General features: G+C 38.4%; 3 protein-coding genes across 4 annotated transcripts; all 3 read right to left on the bottom strand.

Annotated features, from left to right (window-relative positions):
* On the bottom strand, positions 209 to 7,324 carry LOC109711960 (alanine--tRNA ligase, chloroplastic/mitochondrial). 2 transcript variants are annotated; one of them, XM_020235348.1, is made up of 13 exons: positions 7,069 to 7,315; positions 6,838 to 6,909; positions 6,528 to 6,736; positions 5,600 to 5,778; positions 4,931 to 5,009; positions 4,245 to 4,379; positions 3,991 to 4,140; positions 3,228 to 3,338; positions 2,208 to 3,131; positions 1,750 to 2,022; positions 1,298 to 1,507; positions 1,065 to 1,219; positions 209 to 962 (listed from the first exon to the last, which is right to left on the bottom strand). In XM_020235348.1, exons 1-13 carry the CDS (start codon positions 7,175 to 7,177, stop codon positions 629 to 631), a joined length of 2,940 nt encoding a protein of 979 aa, XP_020090937.1. In that variant the 5' UTR covers positions 7,178 to 7,315; the 3' UTR covers positions 209 to 628. The 2 variants fall into 2 exon arrangements, with proteins under 2 accessions (XP_020090937.1, XP_020090936.1); XM_020235347.1 differs by having other exon boundaries at positions 1,065 to 1,507; positions 7,069 to 7,324.
* LOC109711961 (pentatricopeptide repeat-containing protein At4g39952, mitochondrial) lies at positions 7,715 to 10,423 on the bottom strand. Its single transcript, XM_020235349.1, has one exon. It carries the CDS (start codon positions 10,339 to 10,341, stop codon positions 7,831 to 7,833), a length of 2,511 nt encoding a protein of 836 aa, XP_020090938.1. The 5' UTR covers positions 10,342 to 10,423; the 3' UTR covers positions 7,715 to 7,830.
* LOC109711187 (TORTIFOLIA1-like protein 3) lies at positions 10,832 to 14,295 on the bottom strand. Its single transcript, XM_020234113.1, has 5 exons — positions 14,121 to 14,295; positions 13,896 to 14,022; positions 12,984 to 13,546; positions 11,565 to 12,022; positions 10,832 to 11,199 (listed from the first exon to the last, which is right to left on the bottom strand). Exons 2-4 carry the CDS (start codon positions 13,999 to 14,001, stop codon positions 11,612 to 11,614), a joined length of 1,080 nt encoding a protein of 359 aa, XP_020089702.1. The 5' UTR covers positions 14,002 to 14,022; positions 14,121 to 14,295; the 3' UTR covers positions 10,832 to 11,199; positions 11,565 to 11,611.

The raw sequence follows: 21,297 nt of genomic DNA, 5'->3' as shown, positions 1-21,297 counted from the left end.
AGCTCAGGTCTTGAGTCAACTGGATGTTGATTCAGCTGATCACCGGTGATGACTTGAATAGTGGATGAATTTCTTTTTTTGAGCAGATATTTCACCATCACATTATAATAAGCCGGTCAGATTCAACATCCAGCTAGTTTGAGGAGAATTGTGTCAACTCACTAACCCTGGTACATGTGAAATTCTACTTAGTACTGGAAAGGAGAAAAGCAGAAACATTAGAACTTGCAGCTTGAAGCAGCAGGAGCTACATGCTGGTAACATGGAAAGTAATGTTTGTTACTCATACTACCCTGAGGAAATTTGCAGTGCATGTACAAACACTATGTAAATCTCAAGCTTTTGTTTCCCTTTCAGGATTCATACATAGGTTTGCATTAAGAATTCCAACAAATTTTTAGCCTGATCATCCACAGTAGTTTGCTTGTTGTATGGTCTCACCTCTTACCTTGTAAACTGTACGAAGAAAGAATTACCTGTGAGCATTACTTAATATCATGTTCTAAGAATTGTTTCGTGTAGCTTCCTTTTCTTCCGAAGATGGGACTCTTTTGGAGACTAGCACTACTCTTGATCTTTAGTGCATCAATCTAAGTTGTATATGACACCAGGTTGAGACAAATTTCAGCTAAGAATTTGAAGATAAAGCTGTGGCGAGCTCAGCTCGAGCCTTTTCTAGGGCATCCGACAAGTTCTCCGGTTTCCGCCCACCAGCTTGTGCAAAATTAGGTTTGCCGCCGCCGCCTCCACCACACAGTTTAGCTATCCCTCCTATGAACTTCCCGGCTTGGATACCCATTTTGATGACTTGCGGAGAAAATGCGGCGACCAAGCTTACTTTGCCATCTTCTGGGATCGAACCCAGAACAACTGCTGCTGGATCTCCCAAAGAGTCCACAAGATACTCAGCAGCACTTTTTAGGGCATCGGCATCCGTATCGTCCATATTCTCAACAACCACCCTGTAAGAAAGAGAATATAATCTTATAATTTTTCTTTTGTTGCTCACGTTTTTCCTTTCTCTTAAAGGTTAGCAATGAGAAATGCTCAGGAGATGTTTATACCTGACATTGTTGGATCCAATAGCAGTGGATTTGCTTGCAATAATTGATGCTTTAAGTACTGCAATTTTACTTCGTAACGATGAAACTTCATTTCTCGTCATTCTTAGTTCCTCAAGAATAGTTTCCACTCTGTTGTTCACATCTTCTGCTTTTACCTTAAATAAAGAGCACAAACAAAAAAAAACATCAATAGCAGAACAATCACAAAAACAAGAACCGTAAAGGTTACATACCTTCAATAAAGAACATAAACGTCTCATATGCTTGTCTCGAGCTGAAACATATTCAACGAAAGCCTCACCTGCAACAGCTTCAATCCGCCTGACTCCAGATGCTATACCTTGTTCTGAAATTATCTTGAATCCACGGATCTCAGAAGTATTCTGAACATGTGTCCCACCACATAGTTCCATTGATACACCAGGGACCTCTACAACTCTGACCTGTAAGATGCTATATAGTTAACTTCAACAAAACGTCCTCACAGGGAGAAAATTAGTTAATTTTCTTTTTATGGTTTCTAGAATCATTAATGTAATAATGTCTAGCAAACCAGTTCCTACAAATTTTCTTAAGCTCCTCCAGCCCAAGATTGAGATTTTTTAATTACGATCATATCTTGAAGAGGGATAAAGAAAAAGATCAAACTACAAAAACAAAATAATAGAGAGTCTGAAAACCTAACCTGTTCACCATATTTTTCACCAAACATTGCAATGGCTCCTGCATTTTTGGCGTCCGTCAAAGCCATCACTTTAGTCTCAAGCTGTGTCGCATCACTTATCCATTGATTTACCAGCTGTTCAATTTCTGTTATTTCATGTTCAGAGAGAGGGCGATGGAAATTAAAATCAAATCGAAGACGATCGAAGGCTACTAAGGAACCAGCTTGAGATGTCTCTGGACCAATGACTGTTTTGAGAGCAGATTGTAGCAGATGTGTAGCAGTATGGTGAACCTAGAAATGCAAAAGTTTTACATATAGTGATTTATAAATAGAAAGTTCACTGACTACCTGTAAGATGAACAAAGGTCCCAGAATTATGAAAAGCTGACATAAGTGTGAACAAAAAAAAAAAAAAAAAAACGCATTCTCTAAGAATTTGTAGAAAGAAAGGTTATGAGAGAAAAAAAAAGCCATACTTTGGCTCTCTGCCTCAATTTTGCATCAACTGCAGCATCTATGTCTAAGCCAACCTCTAGTGATCCCTCTTTAATTGCACCTTTATGCACAAAGATATTCCCCAGAGACTTTTGAACATCTTTGATTTCCACTACAGTTTTCCGTCTTCCATCTTCGTCTCCCAAAATGTATAGAAAACCATTATCTCCTACTTGACCACCTGATTCGGCATAAAATGGTGTCCTATCCAACAAAATTTCTACATCAGTACCTTCAGAAACATGTGTAACTGGGTTGCCATTAACCAAAATGCCCTTTACAGTAGCACTAGCAGAAAGAGAGTCATAGCCCAGAAATTCAGTGTCCGGTATACTCCTGGCAATTTCCACGTCATTCCCTATAGATAGTTTGACCACGCTGTGAGCAGCCTGGGATTGCCTTCTTTGGTTTTCCATTTCGATATCAAATCCCTCCATATCAATAGTAACTCCTTGTTCTTCAGCAACTTCTGCTGTTATCTCAACTGGAAAACCGTACGTATCATACAGAAGGAAGACATCTTTCCCAGAGAGGCAAGGCTTATTTCCATTATTTCCACCACTTTTAAGTAAGGCATCAGAGAGAAACTGGTTCAACAGCTTTTCTCCTCTTTCTAAAGTCTGTACAAACCGAAGTTCTTCTCTCTTTAGCTCTTCAAGAATAGCAGTCTTCCTTGATTTGACATCTGGGTCGATATTAGTGCTGAGCTCTATGACTTTCTCAGCCAGTACAGGTAAGAAAGCTCCATCAGGATTCCCATGGTCATCGCCTTTTATACCTAGCAACCTACCAGTACGAACAACTCTTCTTATAAGCCTTCGGACTACATATCCTCTGCCGATATTTGACGGTATAACCCCATCTGATATCAGATAAACAACTGCTCGCATATGATCACCAATTATCTGAGAGCAGAAAGAAGGTTGCAGTAAGGAAATTATTCATTTTTCTTTTTAATGCTCATAACAAAGCGAATAGAAGAAGCTCCAATTATACCATACTTTAAGATTGTTCTTTGTAACACTATCTGCTTCAGGGTAAGAAATCCTTGCCAAATCTGTTGCCTTCTCTATGATTGGGAAGATCAAGTCAGTCTCATAGTTGTTTGGAACCTGCGAACAATAAGAATTAGATGACAGCTGATGGCACAATTACTGAACTCTACAGACATGACAAAATCACATAAAACAAAAATGAACACGAATTCAATTTCCAAACACATTAACATCATGATCTTCTAAAGAAAAGCGAAAAGTGAATACCATCTTTGTTTTCTTGTCTCCTCAATCTCATTTTAAATTAGCTTATTAGTGTTGAAAGTGTAGGTTCAAATTATGGAAGGTTGAATTCAAATGCTATCAGTGACCAAAGACTTCTAACAATATGAAATATAATGGCTACTCTGTTTCTTTTCTGAAAGTTCCAATGCTATTTAATCCGCATGTCTAGTTTGGCAATTGAATTGAATTTTTTCTGAGAAGTTAAATACTCAGAAAACTTTTATAAACCAGAGCAAATTATTACAAGTTCATGCTTACTTTTGCTTGAAACTTTATTGCTCGATCTTTTCCTATAATTCCACATTTAAAAGCTTCTTACTTTGAAGGAATCATCATGTAAATGTTGCTCGGAAAAAAAAAAAAAAAGAATGGTTGTTTTGAGACATTCTTTGCATCCACAGAATGTAAAAAGTATCAAAAGATTCTAAACAGTGATTCCTAAGTCTCAAAGCAAAACCATCACATTCTCTATGCAGAAAGATACCTTCTGAAGGATCCGTGCTACACGCTCGAGGCCCATGCCTGTATCTATATTCTTCTGTTTCAGGGGTTCTAGAGAGCCATCATCCTTTTTGTTGTATTGCATAAAGACCAGATTGTAGAATTCGATGAATCGGCTATCATCCCCCAAATCCTGCATATAACTATAGGAGAATATCACTAATTTTAATTATAAAGAGACTTGCTCAAATGAATAAGGAAAATAGCAAATTTCTTGACAGTTGAATTCCCACTTACAACATCTGTGTATCCCCTCTCAGAATGGAAATCAAAATAAATCTCAGAGCAAGGACCACAGGGTCCGGTGATCCCACTGGTCCAGAAGTTGTCATCTTCACCCATCCTCTTTATTCGCTCTTTTGGAACACCAACCTAATCATGAACTAAAAGTTTAGGCAATAGATAGAAATTCATCAAAATTAATAATTATTATTGCTGAAGCTCCAAAAATTAAATGATTCTGATAGGTATGGCAACATAGCGAGAAAGTGCAAATTTAATATCAGTCCTCAAAATGCTGAGAAACCAAAATGAAAAGATAAATCTCATTCAAGATGCTACTAAATAAACCACCAATCCAGATTCCAGTGAGCATCTTTTCTTATGTTCTGATACCAAGCAACCGCTAGGAGAAGAAACAATAGTTATTTGAGTAATCAGTTCAAATTATCAAGCTGAATCAATAAGAAGGCAAATATTTCTACTCGGTAGCAATGATGATAAAAACTAAAATATCGCATTCGCAAGGAAAAATTTACTTTATTTTGATGAAAAAATTGTTCCAAACCTAATTTTAATAACAGCTGCTTTTGATAGATATACTGGGTATAGTTTTTGGTTTTCCATGCAAACCATGCCTTGATGATAAAAGGATGAACCATATGAATTGAGACATCACTAAAGGATTCATTTAAACAGCTCACCTCATTGTGCCATAGAAGGAAGGCTTCATCATCATCTTCAAAAACACTAATCCACAGCCTCTCAGGAGGTAACCCATATCTACAAGAGTGGGAAAAAAATTCCAGCAATGGACAAAGAGGGCATAACAGAGGGGGCAAGGAATCATGAAATCAAGTGAATGGTTAGACAGAGAGATTAACATGAAGCTTAGACAAAAAATTTCACGATTTTATCAGGAGAAAAACAAGAGATCTTACAAAACAAAGTCAATGATAAGTTCATTCTAAGAAAATGAAGAAGGTTAATGGGGAAAACTTCGTCACATGTCAGAACATCAAGTCACTTTTCTAATTCTTTAGATTGCACTCTTAGTACATCACCCAAGAAATGCAGATAAAAGCTGAGCGAAAACCATGTAATACAGGCCGAGTTCAACTTTATGACAGAGATTACAACATCATTGCAAAAGCTTGACGTCTCAATACTTTAAGCTTGTAAGATTGATAGAGCTACAGGAGGTTCACACACTTTTCATGAATATGCACCTTAAAACTACTGCAAGGTTCCCACCTGAAAGCATGAATACTTTTAGACAGGACAATGTGTATGCAAATGTCATTCTTCAGTTAAACAGCTTAATTTACCAATATAGACTTCATGGCGCATCGGGAATAAAGTTTTGTTCATACTCCTTAGTTGAAAGTTCCCATGCCCATACAATTGCTTCCTTTTTGAAGTAATCTCCAAAGCTGAAGTTCCCAAGCATCTCGAAGAAGGTGTGGTGTCGAGTTGTTCGTCCCACGTTTTCAATGTCATTTGTGCGTATGCATCGTTGAGCGGTTGTAGCACATGGGACACGTCTAGGTTCCTGTGTGCAACACTCGTTGGTCAAAAAGATTGAGAATGAACAAAACAGCGACCATTAGGTGATCTTCCAAAAATATAATTGCGAATAGCCTTAAAAGGGGTAAATGCGTACGGGACAACATTATAAAGATTGGTGGAGAACCTTCACCTAACTCAGCAATCATAACCAATTACAGAACTCGTCGATGACTATGTTCATGCTGATGCAAAGACCGCACAAAGAAATACTTGCATCAAATGATCAAAGGAATCATCAGAAAAGGAAAAAGAGAGAATTATTAGATGGCATCTCCGACTAGTTTACTAACAAAGAATAGCACATCGGCCTGATTACTTATGCTAGCACTCTGTTTTTCATCTCCAGCCACACGACACGACACGCCACTTGCCTCAGTTAGCACATGGTGCAAGAACCTCTTTATTTGCAAGCTCACCGTATACAAATCATAAAGTGCACGTACGAACAGTAAAAGACCATGTTAATGATACAGATCTCCTTTGGTACATTTTCTTAAGATTGTTGATGTATGATAATAGTATCTCTTATACATCTAAACTGTCCATCGACATGTCAACCAGGTACTTCATATAAATCTTGGACTATTTCCTAAAGACAAAACTAAAGGCATAAACATTCCTACGGAATTCATCGTGCAATTTAAAGACTGAGAACAAACAAATCAATACGTGAGGGTAAGAATGGTTATAATCTTAGAGGAAAGCAAAAGGCAAGAAGTTTTCTTCGCGCACCTTCCCCAGAAATATAGGCTTAAATTGAAGCATCCCAGCAATAGTAAGCAAAACTGTTGGGTCATCAGGCACAAGTGATGAACTTGGGAGAATCTTGTGGCCGCGAGAAGCGTAAAAATTAAGGAACCGGCGGCGTATTGCGTCCCCACTCACAGAACTGTCCTCGGCCGTTTCTTCTGCTGTTTCCTTCGTCGTGGGCTCCGCCGAAGCTGTCGAACCAAGCGTGAAAAGTAGGCAAATTTTCTTTTAGAACTACCAATTTTAGGTTCCGTTTCACGAAGATATAAAAAGAATACATAAATTGTGAGACCTGATGATGAGTTTCTTATCCTGAATTTAACTTTCTCAGCATTATTTCTTATATGCTTGTTACAGCGACAACCTGTGAACGATCAATGATGTGTTAAATCACACACATACTCAACGCAATGACCATTTCTTCATATTATAGCGAGAAAACACCAAACATGCGGCAAAAATTTACCGAAAAAATCGAGAATAAGAACTACAAAAAATTGGTTTACGGAGGGAAGAGACTTGCCATGAAGGGGGCGGAGAGTGAAAGAAGCCCTAATCGGAATGCATCGATGGCGAAAGGGGGCGGCGGAGAGGAGAGGAAGAGCTCTTGAGGCGTGGCTCAGCCGCTCCATAGAGTGAGCTTATGGTGTTTGCTTCTTTGCGTTGCCTCTTTGCTTTGCCTCTTCTCTTGTTATCTCGAGTGCTCGCCTAAATATTTATCCGGAAATTTTGGTTTACAGTTGTGTGGGTGGGGATCGTAAGGCGACGTGAGCCGTCGGATCTATTTCGCATCGACGGCCGTTGGGTCGCCTTTAAGATTCGGGCAGCGGCTACTCTCTTTTTAGCACCGTCCTCAGAACAATAATAATAATTATTATTTAATAAAATTTTTATTACAATTTAGGTTTCTTTTAAAAAATTTACTATTAAAAAAGTAAAATTCAATAAGACTAGAGTGAAAAAATAAAATTTTGGATGGAGAGGGTGAAAGATTTAATAAGAATTGAATTATCAAGTTTGGAACAGGTTTGGGGTTCGATCAAACTGAGTTGCATTTTTTTTTTTCAATCTTTTTCATGTTTTCACCTTTCTGAGTAAAGAATTCCATCTTATGTTCTTTTTTGGTAGTATAATTCTACCAAGCTTGGATTTAGGATTGGTTCTTAATATTCTAAACCATATTCGATGGCGCACATAATCGATTCGAACGTGAATGACTTTACGAGTGCGAACACTACCATCCGTCCCAGCACACTCAGCTATGCCAAGCTTATGCAATAGCTAACTACTTTGTTGTCTTTTGGGCTTCACACAATGGAGACATCTCTATCTGCCTGTTGGAAGCTTCAAGCATTTCATATATCTCATCAGACTCTGGATGGCCTCTATCTCCCATTGTGAAGAGATGTGTTCTTTCACCAACCTCAATAGAACTCCAACCTGCTCCTTTGTTCACCCTATAATCCTTCATCATCTGTCTAAGCATCTTAACTTCTTCCCACTTTCCTACACAGGCAAACATATTGGACATCAAAACATAGTATCCGTCGTTCTCGGGATCTGAACTGAAAGCCCTCGACGCAATGCGCGCTCCTAGTTCGACGTTATTGTGCATTTTGCAAGCACCAAGTAAGGCTCCCCAAATTGCACCATCAGGCTCAATAGGCATGGTAAGAACAATTTCTTCGGCCTCATGTAGATGGCCATATCTGCCTAAAAGATCCACCATAGAAGCATAATGCTTCAGCGTCGGTCTAATAGAATACTCCTTCATTCTATTAAATAACTTTTTCCCCTCATCGACCAACCCAGCATGGCCGCAAGCAGATAGAATCGCAAGAAATGTAACTCCGTTAGGCCTCACACCTCCTCGTTCCATCTCTGCAAACACCTCTAATGCTTCCTTTGCATAACCATGGATCCCGTACCCGGAGATCATAACATTCCACGACACAACATCTCTTTCGTGCATGGAATCAAACACCGCTCTTGATAGTTCGAGTTGCCCACATTTAGCATACATGTCAACGAGTGCAGAGGAAACAGTTGCATCAGAATCCAAACCTATTTCTTTGATGTAACTGTGTATCCACCGGCCGCGATGGAGAGCAGCCAACTGTGAACAAGCAGATAGAATGCCTACCAAGGTTGCGGAATTGGGTCTCACATCTTCTAAAAGCATCTGATCAAATAATGACAATGCATCTTCTGAATATCCCGCATTGGCGTAGGCACCAATTAAAGAATTCCACGTGACAACATCTCTATTTGTGTGATCAAATATTATACTTGCCAGGCGAAGCACTCCGCACTTTCCATACAAGCCAATGAGAGCATTAGCAACTGAGAGACGTTCATTAACCGAATGTTTCATCACATAACAATGAGCGGATTGGCCTAATCTTTGTTCTCCTAACTGGGCACATGAGGAGATCACAGAAACCAAGTTATTGATATCACAAGAAAGCCCTAGGCCAAGAATCTGCATTTCTCTGAAATAATTCAAGCATTTGACATCAAATCCCATCTTCCCACAACCATAAACCATCAAATTCCATGACTCCGAATCACGTTCAACCACAGTATTGAAGACTTTTTCTGCAATATCCAATAACTCAAATTTGTTGTAAAATGATATAAATGCATTACCAACCATTGTATCGACTTCAATATTCCTCCTCAATGCGATTCCATGAAAGGCCTTTCCTGCATGAGAATTTTTACCATTCACAAAACAAGTAAGCATAGCGCTAACAAAAATTCCATCAGGCTCTACCCCTGAATCCTGCATTGACCGAAACAACTTTATGCAGTCCAAAATTAGGCCTTTCCTGGCATGAACTCCAACAACTGCAGTCCATGAGACAACATCTTTCTCCGGCAACTCTTCAAATACAAGAAAAGCATCTTCTGGACTGTCGCATTTGGAGTACACTGAGAGAAGAGATGACTTAATAGAATCATGATATTCAAGGCCTATTTTCGTCAAAAACACATGTAGACATCTTCCTTCCCATAATGCTCCTAAGCTTCCACAAGCTTGCAGAGCACCTTCCACGGTCCGAGAATTAGGCCTGACCCCTCCATCGGCGCCAAGCCGATGCATTTGATTAAAGCAAACCAAACCCATCTCACATTCACCGTTCCTCACGTATCCAACGATAAGAGCAGTCCACGATACGACATCCTTCACAGGCATTTCATCGAACACCTTGAACGCATCACCGAGCACCCCGCACTTCGCGTACATGTAAACAAACGATGATCCGACACCGGCCGAATCCCGGGAGAAAAGACCGAACTTGATCGAGGCGCAATGGATCGAGGAGCCGGTTCCAAGCTCGAGTAGCTCGGAACAGGCGGAAACCACCATGGGAATGGTGAAATGGTTGGGCCGGGCTCCCCAAGAGAGCATTTTTGTGAAGAGTTGGAGGGAGAGGGCGAAACCGGAATCGGAGAAGTGGGTTTTGATGAGGGAGTTCCAGAGGAAGGTGTCTAGTGGGTTCGCGGGGAGGGAGGCGAAGAAGACGCGGGCGGCGAGGTCGGGGCGGAGGGAGGCGGCGTAGAGGGAGATGAGCTTCGCCGAGAAGAAGGGGTTGGTGCAGTGGCCGGAGGTGACGACGAGGGCGTGGTGGCGGAGGAGGGAGGGGAGAGAGAGGGGGTGAGGGGAGGAGAGGAGGAGATGAAGAGGAGGAAAGGAGGAAGAAGAGGACGAAGCAAGGTGGGAGAAGCGAAGGAGTTGAAGAAGAGGGAGGGGCCGTACGGAGCGGCGGAGGAGACGAAGGTGTTGAAGCATCGCCTTTCCCCATTAGAAGAAGCTGAGAACTACCAAAGGGGGAACAAAAACAAGCATCGAAGAGAATTGAGGCTTTTACTTAATTAGATATTAGATATACGAATTTTCAATTTGATATTAGATATACGAATTTTCAATTTGACAAAATAATTAAAAATTTTACGTTGCTATCTAATTGTTTTTTAAAAACCAGATTTTGTCAAAATCTTGTTAAAAAAAATAAATTTCAAGTAAAGTGATACCTCGTGTTAAGCACCGAACATTTAATGCAGATCAAATACTAAAATTTAAAAATATGATATAATTTTAGATAAAATTTATATAAATTTCAAAACAGGAAAGATCTGAATCGGGTGAACCTAAGAAGAATATTGGTGCCCAGGTGCTTCACTCAGAGGCATTCACACATGTTCAGCCTGAGCCGTTGATATGATTGGTTGGTCTGTGAACACCATGAATGCATCAGAAGCAATTCTAAGCTGGAAACTACTTTTTATCTTTAAAAAGGTTTCATACTTCAATTCATAAAAGAAACCAACTAGTAATATCATTCAGGAACACAACTTCACTACCATCTGCACTATGTACAAGACTACATAAAGAAAGACCGCGTTTAAGAGCATGGAAACATGTATCGAAGACGATACACGAACGAGTACTAAGTATTCCAAGGATTTTGAATAAGAATAAAATCAACTTCGACGAAATACAGAATTATCTAGCATTCCGGCCAAAGGGCTTTATGTCTTATGCATAACTCATACTTGTGGTGCCTGGAGAAGAGTCCAAGGAGATCTTCAAAACTACCCACTCAGCCATGTAAATAAATTGTCAATGTATGTAACGCATAACGCAACTCTGCAATTAACAAAAGGAACCATACAAAAACAGTTAGACAATATCAATGATAAAAGCAAAAAGATTACTTGGAAGGGAGATGTAAGTTTAGGATGAATGCTTAATCTGCATTGCATAGTTAAAAAGGAAACAAGAATCTGCATTGCATCGTTTAAGAGAATGGCTTCAATATATATATATATATAGCTTTTTATGAAGTCTGACTATGGTTGAAGGTGACACCCTGACTAACATCAAGTGCAAACATTCAGCACATGATTGCTCGGGAAGAATCAAAATCAACAATTGGTTTCCTAATTTCTCTCCTTTAACAAATCAATAATAAATTATCAAGACCAAGAGTGCAACAAGAAGCTAATGATTACCTCATATCTTGAGGAACCAAATCCTGCTTCTTTTCATCTCGAGCAACTCAATTTCCTGCGCCGTGACCTCCACCCTTTACCGTAGTCCTTGAACTGACCTCGACACGCCCTTTTGATTGCGGATTGATCTCTGCTAGTGGGTTAACCACAATTCCGCCCTGAAAGCCAACTCTCTGCTTATCCCACTTGTACGAAGCCCTGTTCTCCTCACTTAGGTACTGGATATCCGAAACAGAGAACCTAGAAGAGTATCTCCCATCATGCCTTCTCCAAAATCTGGAGCTAAGGAATTCTGTTCCGGGCAATCTACAACATGTATTATTTACTTCGGTATCATTGTTTGACATCCTCCCCGAAGAGGCAGCTAAGTCCCGGGATATCTCATCCAATGCCATCTCCATGCCATGTACTCTTGTTTCGAGTGAATGCATGCCATTTTGTGAGCTCCCAATGAATTTCTGATAAGAAACCAGCAGGTGTACAACTATAAGTTAGATATATTTTCAGCATAGATGCTCGAATTCTAAAAAACATATAATAGCTCTGACTGAAAAAGGATAACAATAGTTAAGTCATGCATTCTATAGAGCAAGTCTTAATGCGGAGTATTGAATCATGATGGAATCAATTAGCCAGTTTCTCAAAAGATGAACAAAATCTAAAGCAATGGTTCAGTACAATCTGTCTGGTTTGCCAAATTAGGCAGCCCTGTTAGCTCAACATTCCCAATGTAGATGGCCAGATTGCACCTTGCGACAGGTGCACCATTATGGTGCCAACTCTGTGGGTCTGGAGGTATGTGATGTATTGCTATGAGACATGCAACATACGAATTTGTGTATTCTCCACTTCGCTATTTATCTATCTAGAGATTAAATAGAAATTGAGAACTCATTTGCCACGACCTGAATCTTGGCCATTGACACAAATAGATAAAGCTACAAGAAAATAACTGGATAAGTTCTCCTAGAGAGTTTCTGTTAGATCAATGGTTCAAGTCAAATAAACAGCAGTCACGCCATCCATAATCACTGGAAGCCAACAGTTATCTGAGAGCAAAAGACACATATACAATGTTGTGTCAATTCTATCAATAGTTGAAGTAATGATGAAATATTTAATGTGACCGGTGCTAGCTGCTAGTATGCAGGTAATCACTAATTTTTTTATAGCAAATCCGGAGAGGTTAAAGGTGATGAATACTCTATGGCAAGCATTAAGTTTTGAATCCTCTAGGCAGTTAAGTTTAGAATATCATCCAAGTGAAGAAAAAGAATTATAAAACAACCGAAGCTAAGCGTACATTATGTCATTTGTCATATTCGTCGAGAAGCAGCAAATCTTCGAGCTCAGCTTAGTGAGGAAACTAGACAAGCTAAGTCTACAGGAATAAGTGATTGACATATTAGAAGATGTTACCTGGAGAAGATCTAATAAACTGGACTGTTGGTTCTCAATCTGAACCAGCTGCCTTCGAATCAATGACAAGTCACCGTCTCTGTGACCTTCATGAGCCTCATCGCTCATATTGTCTGTTCCTGCGGTTAATTCCAAGGAGCCATTCTCCTGAAATGGAACCACTCGTGCTCCCGACCTCAACACAGCCGACTTGCTCCCCTTCTCTTCACTAAACAACATCCTCCTTGCTTCTAACCTGGATCTAACATTGCCGTCCTTCCCCCCTTGCTCATGATCCTTAAATAGCTTTTCCTCAGTCACAGCTTTAACAGGAGTGTTTCCAACGGCAATTTCAACCCTCCACTCGGAGGTCTTTGTATGATCCATCTTGCGAGATAAAGGCGGCGACAATATCTTACTCCTAATGGAACCGTTGATCTTTCTAGCGGTTACTATGGGTGAGGCATCAGGTGGAGGTGATCTGCTTGATGAAAATCTGCTCTTTCTTGTGACAAGAGGAGAAGAAGATTGAACCGATTTCAAACTTTGGGAAGCATTTAAAGACCGCCCATCACTCGCACTTCCTGCCCATAAGATATCATAGTTGGAAAAATTATGTCCCGGCGTCCATCCATTTATCAGAATACATCAAATTTGAAAGATACATATCTTTTTCAAAAAGAGCGAAAGGAACATCCACTGAGTTTATGAAGAAACAGTGATTCGACACCAAAAAAGATCGGCAGATAAATATGGAGTAATACTTAGGCGGAAAAACTACGTCATTTGTAATACTGATAAATATAATGCCGATCGAATTTCTGCGAAGTTTTTAGACCAAACAACAGCTGGATTATTTTGCAATTGCCCCACCGACAAAAAAGATGCGAACATAATAAGGAAGAAGCCAGATCAACCAGATCAATTCATCACCTAAATTAGATGGATCGGATTGCGACTTTGTTGTCGGAGGAATAGCATTCGAGTTGCTATCAGCAGCAGGAGGAATCTCTTTCCACACTTCCAGCATTCTATTCATGGAATCCCGTACAATCTTCACCTGAAGCACAAGAAACAGAGCTCCAAAATCAGTATATCTAAGACAGATCTATATAGATAGATCTGATGAAAACGAACGATGGGATTTGGTGGGCAAACCTTATCGAATCTCCGGGATTCGAAGGAGGAGATGCAGGAGGACCTGAACCCCGCCAAGAGATCCTTCCTGGAGAGGGCGAGGAGCGTGAGGGCCTCCGACGCGGCCTTCCGCGCCGCCCAATCCTCGCTGGCGAGGGAGTCGACGAGGCAGGGAACGAGGAGGCCGGCGAGCGCCGGGGTGAGCATGCGGGGGAGGAGCGGGGCGACGGCCTCGGCGGGGTGGGATGCGGGGAGGAGGGCGAGGACGCGGAGGGAGTGGCGGCGGAGCGCGGCCCTGTCGGTGGGCCGCGCGTCGGACGCCGCCATCGCCTCCGTGTCCCGGTCCGACATCTTGCTCAGGCACCGGTTCACCCGCTGCTTCGTCCCTTCGCTCTTACTAGTCCCCATTCTCAAAAATTATATCGTACGTACTCAACGTGACTTAACGTAGTAAAGTAAAACTCTACTCCTCCGAGTCATAGCCATTGTTAGCATAAGATCGAATTGCGATCATGGAGGAGCAAAAGCAAGGAAGAGGCATTGCAGGTTTGGAGAGAGTGGCATTATCTACCTCAACTACTGATGGGGTTGTTACTTATTAGCGGGTGGTTGTTGGGGGGTTGGGGAGAAAATGAAGGGGGGAATATATGGGCTAGGTAGGAGGAAGAGCGGGTGGAGTCGCGAGAGCGAAGCGTACGTTCTTTTTCCTTTTTTTTTTTTTTCCGCTTTTTCCTTCTTTTTATATGCTTACGTTACGCCGTAAGATGCCATTGAGCCATCTGGCAATTATCGGAGATTGCAATTGTTGGTTAATTTATATTAATTAATGTATTATATTAGTTGTAGCGTAGCTCCTTACCATCCGAGTCGCCGTATTACCATAGACAAAAGATTTTTTTTAGTCAAAAAAATATTTTTCGACTAATTGCTGTATATTTGCATTGGCCTTTTTTTGCTCTATCGAGACATTGCCACATGTGCACATGCAATGCACGTGGCAAGACAGTTAATATGAGACATCAAGAAAAAATAAATGCACTGGTGTGAGCCTAATAATCCCGACATGCAGATTAATTAATTAGAAGTTAAAAAATTTTAGATTTAAATGTAACAGAAGCCGGCACTCGATTAAGAGACGGATTTTCTTTAAAATGTAATTTGTGAATTAATGATATGTTTAACCTTATTTTGAACAAAATTTCAAATGCTATCAGAAAATTGGAGATCCCGTCACTAATGGTACGAATCTACGCTTTGCTCTTTCTCAAGAGAACTTAAACTATAGTTCCTACTAAGGGGATGAGAAAATTTCCAGAGGAAGTGTTTCACTTTCACGTGCATCTATACTAGCTAGTAACTTCAAAGCTAAGATCCACTTTGCGTGGCATTGCAGTGAAAAATGGGTAGGTTTTACAGCTAAGATCGACTCTTCTTTCGGGCTGCCAAAAGGCCATTAGGATTCAGATCAATAATAGTTATTTGGCTTTTCACTTGTTTGGATCTCGTCTTATTCGGGTTCCAATCTTCGTGGTTCGAAATTTTGGTGCTTGATTCGAGTTACACTTGAGTCGTTCGAGTTCATTCATTGTGGCCATGTGGGGTAGGATTGTTCCGTTTTAGGATTAATCTGATATTGAGTTGTTCAGGCTTTCTCGAGTTATAGGTCCCGCTTGAGTTAGGATAAAGTGTAGATCAGCTAGCTTAGATGCTCGAGGCTCGGATCGAAGACAAATTGTTCCAAAGCCCAAATAGCGCTATCACTGATTGTAAATAAAGCTTTGGTTCATCCTACATCTCCTGTTGTAGACTAGAAGAACCGTACTTCCTATATATGGACGGATCCATTTCAATCATTTAAGGCTCTAGAGGAGATAGAGAACTAGGGATCAAAGTATGGAAACAATGTGGTGGGTGAAATAGGTAGCAGAGAACTGGGGATCGATCAAAGTATAGAGACAATGTGGTGGGTGAATTGGTAGCCTATCACGCATCCGATGGTGTGATTTCTCAATCTAGGGTTCTCAACCACAAGGCAGGGCTCTTAGGGATGTCAATGTGTATGGATATCTAAAATTTTATTTGACACTAAATTTGAAAGGATTATATTCAATTGATGCAAAATGGGTAATGTATGGTTATAAGTATCAAAGTCTAAAAAAAATAGTCTGACAAATACGGAATTTGGTGTTGTTTTTATCAACACTCGAACTTAACACGAACCTGACCCCCAAATCAAACTCGTATAGGAACCTATTTTATACATCAAATATAAGTTTGTTAAGATATTTATTTAATAATTAGTAAATATTAATGATTTAATGTAATACTTAATACATCAAATTTCATGTCGACCATCCAGTAAATTATAATCTTTACTTGATTAAAATGTAAAGCAGTAAAGCAGTTCTACTGTGGATACAAAGTATGAAATAAATGACTCGAAATATGCGATCCACATGGCGTATGAACGCATTATCATGGAGCAGCAAATAATTTCTCTAAGCCCTATCACACTTGGAGCAAGTCCAAGCAACCAGGATTCTAGTATATTCGAAAGTTACATAAGATTACAACTAAATACTGAATTCAAAAAAAAAAAGAAAAAAAAAGAAGACGAATAAGTAGCTTCAGAACCTGCGAATGTAGCATTGTTTGATGAATTGCTGGCCCAAAAATATTGTGAGGAAACATATTATATTAGAACTTTATTAAATAGTTTCTCTTTGTAATATGAAATTTTTACAGCAGAGTAAAAACAGAAGTTTAAGCAGCACCAAATAATAAATGCACCCCCCATCATGTCATAAGCAGTAAATGTTACACTTTATTGTACATTTAATAGTTTTTAGGGATAATTGCATTTGGCACCCTACAAAGATATCAAATAGCAAATATATTTCTATAAAATTTAAGTTACCAAATTTATCCCTCCAAAAGTTCTTTCGCTTGTAAATATATTTTTTTATTACCAAAATTTAAATAATCATGAGTTAAAAAAATTAACCACAGTTAGTTAATAGGTAAAATGACCTTTTCATTTCTTATATATATAATTTATATTTTAATGTTGAGTTTCGTCATTTTTCTCATGCATCCTCTCTTTTTTATTCATGGTGACAGCAAAACTGCGTCAACAACGTCGAAGGCGAGACCTTAGATTGGCAAAAATGAAGTGCATTGTACGTGCTATGGCGAAGACAAGAAGAGAGAAAGAAAGAAAAAAAAGCTTTTCATTGGAACAAATTTATAATGACAAAATAGTCATTTTACGCACTCATCGTTGAAAATACTAACAGTAACAAACCAAATGGGCAAATATGAACGTTACTAGGCTTTTGAAGGAATAGATTTGATAACTTGAACTTTGTAAGGATGCATATGCTATTTAATATATTTAAAAGAGTTGCATAAAATTAACCCTATTTTAATATATTTAACTATTCTGTAGCCCTTAAATTTGGTTGAGGACCAACTAATTAGTAACTCCCTTGGATGCTCAAAACATACAATTCATGGCACACCTCAGAGCCACGTACTATAACTATCACCTCTATCTTATATATGTTTCTGAAGTACTAAATGAAAGCAGTCCATTAATCTTTGGATCCACGGCCAGAACGCCAAATAAAGAAAGATGTTGTGGGAGTCGGCAGCATAAAACCTGTGTCGCCAGGCAAGCAAAAGCCCCGTGTCATGTGACTCGATCTTTTCCTTTCCAAAAGCTTTGGATTGAGAGAAAACTGGTCTAGTGTCCTTCAAAATGGTACAAAGCAAAGAACATTAGAATATGATTGCAAATAGGAATTATGGTGTTTGGATCGATGAAATTGCGACTCGTTCGTAAATCAAGTTTACTCAGAGGAGTTTTATTAGTCTTACCGTCCATCATGAAGATCGCGTGGAGATTCCATATATAGCTAGGCACTCATCAAAAATAAATTCTCTTTGAAATAGTTTTAAAGTTATCTTCTGTAAATAAATAACTAAACAAATAAAATCTGGTCTATAACTAGATGATGAATTTTTTATCGTTATGCTATTTATTGAGCGATCGATGTTTTTATTTTTACCAAACTTAATTTTTAACCGAACCGCACACAGTTTGTGTTAATCCAAACTACTCCCTAATTTTGATAAGTTTAACAATTAATATCGTGGATTTGGTTAGTACGATCGGTGCGTATTCAGTGAACCGGGTGAATGATATAAATATAGTACAAGCTGGGCATATAGTGTCTGTACTATTTTAATATCGCAAATTGGCTAAATGATATATTGCTAAGAGGTTATTTAAGTTCTCCCTAAACTGCATTACCCTGATAATGTAGTTAATTTAATTAGCTTGGTTCTTAAATATTTTCAATTAAATATTTTAGTGCGTGGTAAAAACACTTTGTTTTTTATAAAATGATTATTCACTCTTAGCTCACTTATTTTTATTTAATCTGAACTTTTTTTTGAAAAGGTTCTTTAAAAAGTATATACGGATCAGAACCTAATATTGTAATAAAATAGGATCTAGCTATATATTTCTTACCCTCTTAAGTCTTAAGATCAGCTTAGCATGCATCGAGAATTATTTTGCACATGTTTTTAAATTTTTTTTTGAGGATATTTTATTTTATACAAGTTATCCAGAACTGATCCAATCACAGTTTCCATTTCCATCCTCTGTATTTTAATTTATTCCCATCCTGGCTCCTGCATGCTATTTATTGCATGTGCAGTTCCTTTCCCTACTACGTGACTGCATTGGACTCGATTTTTGCTTGTTGCTATGAGAACAACAAGTTTTCTTTTTTTTTTTTTTTTAAAAAAGAAAAGAGAAAAAGAAATAACAAGTTTAGTAAGAGGACTGCATGTGTGACCCCTGACACTAGCTAATTTGTGCATGACAAATTTTCAATTCTAATATAAGACGTGTAGATGTGTGGCCGATCCGACGGGTTTATTTCTCAGTTGCTTTTTTCCTCTCCCTCTCTAAAAATACATGGCTTTTTTTTTTCTTTTCATCCTTGGCCGTCGGATCGGCCACGTGGTGCCGATCCGCATAGTCTCCAAACTAATTAGTTTGGGAACTATGCCCATACAATTTTTGTCCCTTTCCATGGTCTCTAAATGCTACTGGTACATCTAAAAAATAAAAATAAATTTTTATTTTTTTTAATTTAAAAATGTAGGTATTTTTTTTAATTGTTAATATTTCAAAAGGAAATTGATTAGAATAGTGAAAAAAAAGGGAACTTGAATGGCCGATGGAGAGATTGTAAATTATTATTTTTTTTTAAGAAAAAGGAGATATAAAATTTAGGCCTTATTTTTTAAGTGTATTAGTAGTATTGATTTTTTTTTTTTAAAAAAAATCTCATCCCTATTAAATGACTCTCAATATCTCATTTGTGACAAAGTAAAACAAGTTAGTTGTTTTCAAGAGAAAGAGTAATAGTTGAGTAAAAGAAGATATTTTAATACAGTCAATAAATACTAACTGTCACTTTTGTAGTTTGAGATGAAACAGAAGGAATTGATTAAATTCATCACCACGGCTAACATATTATCAATTAATAAAAATATATTTTCTATGTATGTCAACTGATTCTTGCAATATTCGTCCTTACAAATCACCATTGCAAGACCAATAATCGTACAGGCAAAAAAAAACAAGAAAAAAAAAAGTGAGTGAGTCAAAAAAAAAAAGGAAAGGAAAGAAAGAAAAGACAAGGAAATATTTATTCTGTTATTGTTTGGATCAAGAGAAGAGAAAAAAAAAAAAAAAAAACTTGCTTCGTTTCTCTCTTTTCCCACTTTTGATGAAAAAATTATTAATCATTGTGAAAGATCAATTTCTTTTTATTTATTTATTTATTTTCCTACCCTTGAGTTTTAATCCAAATAGAGATGAATTATTTTATTCCCTGGCTTTTTCCTTTTCCACCGACGGTCTCTAACATAAATAAAAAAGAGATTGATGGTTGATACTTGAGGTTTCAAATTCGAATTTTAGTTGATTTATATTTTCAGCTAGATTTATTTTTAAATGAAATAATCGAAACAAATAGCATGCTATCTATTTCTAAAAAAAAAATATTATTTTTCCTTTCTCCCTCCCACAAATGAGGTTTAAAGGACGCAGATTGGTCCCTCCGAACCGTACCATCATCTAAATGGAGGAGAGGAAACCATTTTGTAGCTTAACTAGATTATTATTATTGTTATGTGCTCTTTAATTATATATAAGTCCCCCCAATGGGTTTGCAATGAATAGGTTCCCAACTTTAAAAGCCCATGTGCTCCCATGGTCCCAGGAGCCATCAACCATACCTCGTCCGTACTAAAACATCTAAAGCTAAGCATGCATGTTGCTCTCATTGAGTGAGTGAGTGAGTGAGTGAGTGAGTGAGTGAGAGAGAGAGAGAGAGGTAAAGAGAGAGAGAGAGAGAGAGCGTGAAGCTCTCCTCATCGATTAGTGTTAGGTGAGGCATCTGCCATGATAATGCATGCATGCTTTCCCTTCAATTGGTTGTGTAAGATGTTCTAAAAATTTGGAAGTATATATGTTTGCTAGAGTGGCAAATTTCATATACTTGGTTTCTACTATTCAGGGAATGTAGTGTTTTGATTTTGTGACTTGAAATCTTAATCTCAGCTTCTCATTATAGTAAGAGTTTTGCACTTTCGATTGTCAAATCTACCATTGCTCCTTTTCGAGTACAAAAACAAATTCCAAAAGTCCAATCAACAACTTCTGCATTTCTTTCATGCTATTTTTAGTTACTTAGATCTGCGAATGCGATATTTAAACAAAATTATTGCTTCGCAATCTATAGCAAAATCCGATACAAGACAATAGATTATTATTCCACTTAACTTTAGTTCGCAAAACGCCTGCGTTAATTATTAATCCCATGTGAAGCTAAACCCTAATCTGATGAAAGCTGTGGGGCGTTATAAGGACATCCATATTATGTCTTGAGCTATGATTACGACTTGCCTCCTAATTCAAGAAAACCCCCTGTTGATGGTGTCCTCGGTGTCACTCTCCTCATTAATTTGTTTGGACCTAGTCATCATGGTACCAAAAATTTTAATTAATTAAATCTCTGCAAAAGTTTCGGAATTGCATATAACATATGTACAGTATAGGGTGTAAACAGGGATTATAAGTAGGTATATTTATCTGTTCCAAAAGGGACATGTC

The sequence above is a fragment of the Ananas comosus genome, linkage group 6 (assembly GCF_001540865.1).
Source record: "Ananas comosus cultivar F153 linkage group 6, ASM154086v1, whole genome shotgun sequence".
Classification (NCBI taxonomy): Eukaryota; Viridiplantae; Streptophyta; class Magnoliopsida; order Poales; family Bromeliaceae; genus Ananas; species Ananas comosus.
Note: the sequence above shows the minus strand (reverse complement) of the source record. Positions and strands in the feature narration are given on the sequence as shown.